This window comes from Bidens hawaiensis, unplaced genomic scaffold (genome assembly GCF_021521415.1).
Source record: "Bidens hawaiensis isolate Kalapana, Puna unplaced genomic scaffold, B.hawaiensis_p1.1 tig00050733_1, whole genome shotgun sequence".
Classification (NCBI taxonomy): Eukaryota; Viridiplantae; Streptophyta; class Magnoliopsida; order Asterales; family Asteraceae; genus Bidens; species Bidens hawaiensis.
Window position 1 is genome coordinate 30,870 of NW_027499098.1, and position 6,262 is coordinate 37,131.

Sequence of the window (6,262 nt, forward strand, 5' to 3'; positions counted from 1 at the left end):
ATTATCATAACACTTCAACGCTACCTCCCAACCCAGTTTTCAAACATGGTTACGATACCAAACGGCCTCAATAGATTCTGCGAAAAACGTTTCTCACACATAAACCCATCTATTTTGTTTTTCAGTTTTGCTATATCATCATTATATAACTCCGCTTGCCAATACGGATCCATTACCGATAGCGGCCCCCCACCTCAAATTGGCTTAAGGGGAGGCACCATTCCTTCATCTTCATACGATTCCTGCATGGGCTCATCATCATCCTCATAATCCCACAAAATAATCTTCTCTTGGGCAATGGCGGTGGGTCGGCCGACGATGAGGCAGCTTTCCCTTTGTTCCTTGGTGGGTTTTTTCTAGTATCACCGGTCCTTCACATCCTACACAATCACAATCAAGCAAACAATGCAAGTCAAATAACATGATAAACCCCTCCAAACATCCCCACACTTGTTGGTTATGGGTGTATGACTTGTTGATCAATGTTTATAAAACCATTTCTAACTCTAACTTGTATATAAACATGTTCCATTAAGTATATAAACATGCTCCATTAAGTATATAAACATCAATCACTTTATTATCAATTTCCATCTTGTAAAATTTCAACAAGCCATCATAACCAAATCATTATAACCCATAACACCCATAACTAATCCCTTAACAAATATAATCTTACAAGTGTGGAGACATTATCACCATAACAATCCCTAACCTCAAACAATATGCATAAAGTAAAACTTGAACTTCATCAAAAACTTTAGGCTTCATCAATATAAAATCAAGTGAAATACATATCTTTTTAGTGATAAGAGTTGATTTCCTAAGCTTCAATTACAATAAAAAACACTTAAACTTGAAAATCCCTAAACTTGATTTTTAGGGTTCTTCACACCCTCACGAATCCGGCAAAAATCGAGCAAACATTGATGAAAACCGACACCACAGGTGAGTTCCTCTCGAAAAAATAATGAGTTTAGAGTCCGGAATCAAGAGATTTGGGTAGGAATTGAGGGAGTTAGGGCTGTGAGTGTTCTTGGTAGTAAGGAGAGGTAGAAGAAGATGAAGAAGAAAGAAAGAAATAAGAGGTGGTGATGGGTAGGTTAAATTTTGTGGTGGAGGTTAATTGATTTAGTTGTTATATTATTTTCTTTTATTTTATTTAAGTATTTACTATAATTATTATTATTATTATTATTATTATTATTATTATTATTATTATTATTATTATTATTATTATTATTATTATTATTATTTTTCGGAAGTCAAAATACCCCCGACCGTAAGCTACGGCCGGGGTAGCGTAAGCTACGGTCACTTACACACAAAATGTAGCGTAAAGCAGTTAGCACAGACCATAAGCTACGATCCGACCGTAAGCTACGGTCCACGGTAAAAAAAATATATATATTTTTAAAGAATAAGAGTAACAAAAACAAAACGCTCGGGTTGCCTCCGGAGAAGCCCTGAATTTAAAGTCTACAGCCCGACGTTACCTGGCCCTTATCACTTGGCTGAATATGATGGTGAAGGAGCTATAAAGCTCACCACCGACTCATGCGTGCTCTTATTCAAGTCCGCATCTTCCAAATATGGTTTCAACCGATGACCATTCACTACCTGCCTCAGATGGTCGTCAAAATCCTCAATTTCGACCTCGTCAAACTGACCAACACGTTTTTCCTGATACGGTCCCATCCACTTACTCTTCAACTTACCCGGGAATAGTTTTGCTCTCGAGTTATATAACCAAACCCGTTGTCCTTCTTCAAAAGTCTTCATCTTTATCTTTGCATCATGCACTTGTTTCATCTGGTCTTTATAAGCTGACGCGCACTCATACGCTTTATCCCGCAACTCCTCCAATTCACATATATTCAACTTTCCTTCTTTACCTGCACACTCATAATCTAGATTAACATTTTTCACGACCCATAAAGCACGATGGGTAAGTTCCACAGGTAAATGACATCCTTTTCCGTAAACCAACCGATAGGGGGTGGTACCAATAGGCGTTTTAAAAGCAGTACAGTAAGCCCATAAAGCATCATTTAACTTTATTGACCAATCTTTTCTATCGGGTCTTACCGTTTTTTGTAAATTTCTTTGATTTGTCTATTAGATACCTCAACCTGACCACTCGTTGGAGGACGGTATGGTGTGGCTATTCGGTGGTTTACAGCATACCGTTTAAGTAATTTGCCAAAATTAAAGTTTTTAAAATGGGAAAACCCGTCACTAATAATAATGCGAGGGATGCCAAATCTCGAGAAAATATTTGATTAGACAAATTTACAAATAACGGCATGGTCATTTGTTTTGGTGGCAATTGCTTCAACCCATTTCGAAACATAATCAACCGCCACCAAAATATAGTAATTCCCGAAGGAATTTGGGAACGGGCCCATAAAATCAATCCCCCAAACATCAAAGATGTCCACAACGAGGATTGGTTGCATGGGTATCTCGTTCCTTCTGGAAATGCTACCCAACTGTTGACATCTCACACAGTTCTTAGCATATTCTGCTGCATCTTTATATAAACTAGGCTAGTAAAAACCGCAAGCTAAAATTTTATGACCCGTTTTCAGCCCGCTGAAATGTCCACCGCATGCGAGTGAGTGTGCGTGTGAAAACACACTTCAAATATCTTCCTCTAGAATGTATCTCCGATAGACTTGATCAGCCCCAATCCTGAACAAATCTGGGTCTTCCCACACATATTGTTTCACCTTAGACATAAATTGATGTTTCTTTTTCTTGGGCCAAAATTCTGGGAAGGTGCCTGCAACAAGAAATTTATGATGTCAGCATACCATGGTAATGTAGAAACAGCAAACAATTGCACGTCCGGGAATGATTCATTTATTGCCCTGGTATTGTCCTCCTCTTGACCCGTTAGTCTAGACAAATGATCAACAACCACATTCTCGTTCCCTTTCTTGTCAAGGATCTCCACGTCAAACTCTTGGATCAACAAAATCCATCTAATTAAGCGTGGCTTTGCATCCTTCTTCTCCATCAGATACTTAACAGCGCTGTGATCTGAAAACACAATAACCTTGCTCCCATAAATATAAGATCTATACTTATCCAAAGCACATACTACTGTGAGCAACTCCTTTTCTGTAGTTGTGTAGTTTATTTGAGCATCAGAAAGGGTTTTGCTTGCATAGTATATGGCAACAGGTTTCTTATCCACCCGTTGACCCAAAACAGCCCCAACCACATAATCACTTGCATCACACATAATTTCAAATGGAAGTGATCAATCAGGTGATAGCAAAATTGGGGCCTCAACCAGATTGTTTTTAAGAACGTTAAATGCATTTAAACAATCTTCATCAAAACCAAATGGCACATCTTTTAAAAGAAAATTACACAATGGTTTTTTGATGAAACTAAAATTTTTAATGAACCATCGGTAAAATCCGGCATGTCCCAAAAATGACCGGATTCCTTTAACATTTCTCAACGGTGGCAAATTAGATATGACATTAATTTTTTCCCGGTCAACCTCAATCCCCCTACTCGAGATGACATGACCTAAAACCGTTCCCTCTTGAACCATGAAATGGCTTTTTTTCCCAACTTAAGACCAAATTCGTTTCCACACATCTTTTTAAAACCTTTGTTAATTCATTTAAACATGAATCAAAAGATGAGCTGAAAATAGAAAAATCGTCTATAAAAATTTCAAGTGATTCCCCTACCATATCTGAGAAGATACTCATCATGCACCTTTGAAAGGTGGCCGGGGCATTACACAAGCCAAAAGACATTCGTCTATATGCGAAAGTACCGTATGGACACGTGAAAGTGGTCTTATGTTGGTTATCGGGTGGATAGCAACTTGATTGTACTCCGAGTAGCCATCTAAAAAGCAATAAAATATCTGGCCTGATAATTTTTCGATGATTTGGTCAATGAATGGTAAAGGGAAATGGTCCTTGGATGTCGCGGTGTTTAATTTCCGGTAGTCAACACAAATCCGCCACCCGGTCACCGGTCGAGTAGCAATTTCTTCACCTTTTTCATTACGGGTTATCTGAATACCTGCTTTTTTTGGAATCATTTGCGTTGAACTTACCCAAGTTCTATCCGAGATCGGGAAAATAAATCCTGCATCCAACCACTTCAAGACCTCTTTCTTCACAATTTCCCGCATATTCGGATTTAACCGTCTTTGTGCATCGTGTGCGGGTTTCACCTCGGGATCTGTGATAATCTTATGCATCACGATAGACGGACTAATTCCCTTCAAGTCTGCAATCATCCATCGAATTGCTTCTTTATACTCTTTCAATACTTCCATCAAAGCCTTTTCTTGAGATTCTTTTAAGTTTGAAGCTATGATGGCGGGTAAAGTATTGTTGTCTCCCAAAAACACGTATTTGAGATGTTTTGGGAGTTCTTTCAACTCAACTGCCAGTGGACTCTCAAGTGATGGACTCAATTTGGAGTCGATAGTGTCCGATAATTTTTCAACCTGTTGAGACCATGGCGGTTTTCCGATGCCTGCAGCATAAATTTCCACCTCTTTTTCTTCCTTCTCCAACTGATGTGAATGCTCAACTACAGTCCTGCAACAAATAACACACTCCTCTGTTGCATCTTCCTCATTTTCATGATGATTCAACCCGTCAATGATATCAGCCGGAAAGCATTCATCACTCACTAGAGAGTTTGATACGTTTGAAAACGCATTCAATCTAAGACTTTTATTCCCAAAAGCCATGTTAACTACACCAGTTCTATAGTTTATTAAAGCATTAGCTGTTCCAAAAAAGGTCCTTCCGAGAATCACGTTCGGTTGCCTTTTTGGGTCAACTATAACATAATCTAGAACCAGAAATTCGTCCGGGTAATAAAAATCCTCGATTATAACAATCACATCAGTAACAATTCCCCTAGGAAGCTTAAGTGTCAAATCCGCTAACACCATGTTGGTGTCGGCTTTTCTAAGTGGACCAAAATCATATTGGTCGTATAAGGTTCCCGGGAGAATACTCACCCCCGCTCCAAGATTTAACAATGCCCTTGTCATTTTAAAATCACCCACTTGAATGGGTATTATTGGCGTTCCTGCATCTTGTAACTTGGGTGGGAGGATTCCGGTCAAAACTAAACTCACATTAGCTGTTAAGTCGACCTGTTTGGGCATCTTGTGAGTTCGCTTTTGAGTACACAAGTCCCTCAAATACTTAGCATATGCGGGGACTTGTTTAATAGCATCAATGAGGGGTAAATTAATTTTTACTTGTTTAAAAACTTCCCACATTTCCTCCTATTGTGGGCCCCTCTTCTTTGGTGATGATGTTGCGGGAATCACCAATGCCTGAGGAAACAGAACGGTTTTACCCGTGGCCCCCATCTCCTTGATGATTGGTGTTTCTTTTTCTTTTACCGATTCGCTTAATTTTTCATTAATTGACTTTTTCGATTTATTTATTGGTATAATCTCCACCACATCATCACTGTTTCCATTTTTCCCCAAATCTCCACCATCCTTCAACAAAGGATGATGGTGTTCACCCCGTTATCATAAACCTTACCATTCTGAAGGTTACATACCTGGTTAATATGAGAGTTCTTTCCGCTGGAAGAACTGTTATTCTGATGGCTAGGATTCTTCAAGGTGTCACTCGGTAACTTGGATGGATTTCGCCTTAGGCTTGCCATTTCTTCAGCCAGTTGACTCACTTGTTTATATCTTGTAGCATTTGCCTTCTCTTGGTTCTATCCTCTGATTCATTTGCTTCAATAACTCCATCACACCCTTAACCGACTCCTCTTTTTTACCAGACGAATTCCCTTGCCCCTACTGATAACTCTTTTGATAACCTTTATTGTAACCCTCCGAATCTCTCTGATTGTACCCACTCTGACCGCTGCCCGAACTATTGTCGTACTGTTTCTGGTTCGACTGATAACCTGTCTTCTGAGAACTGCCCTGAAAATTCGGGTTCTGTTGTGTGTTCGGGTTTCCATAGCTGAAGTTTGGATGATTCCTGAGGCCCGGATGTTAGGTATTCGAATTCATGTTATTGTATCTCCTTTCACCCTGCACATAATTGACTTCTTCTTCCTCAGTTTTTTCCTCTTGTGCAACCCCACAACTCGTTTCTTAACTCACTACAACCTTCACATACCAGATATGTTTTTTCCCGAATTTCCCACTCCTTGTACACCTGCAACCAACAACCTATCCATCTTCTTTTCCAATGTATCCATTCTATCATCTGACCCATGACTTTTAACT

At 39.3% G+C, this 6,262-nt stretch overlaps 1 protein-coding gene across 1 annotated transcript; it reads right to left on the bottom strand.

The window, feature by feature from the left end:
• Nucleotides 1-1,506: 1,506 nt before the first annotated feature.
• On the bottom strand, nt 1,507-4,945 carry LOC143598703 (uncharacterized). The gene is made up of 4 exons (XM_077076854.1): nt 3,803-4,945; nt 2,873-3,061; nt 2,733-2,785; nt 1,507-2,083 (listed from the first exon to the last, which is right to left on the bottom strand). The coding sequence occupies exons 1-4, from the start codon at nt 4,943-4,945 to the stop codon at nt 1,507-1,509; spliced, it is 1,962 nt and encodes a 653-aa protein (XP_076932969.1).
• Between the last annotated feature and the right edge of the window lie 1,317 nt (nt 4,946-6,262).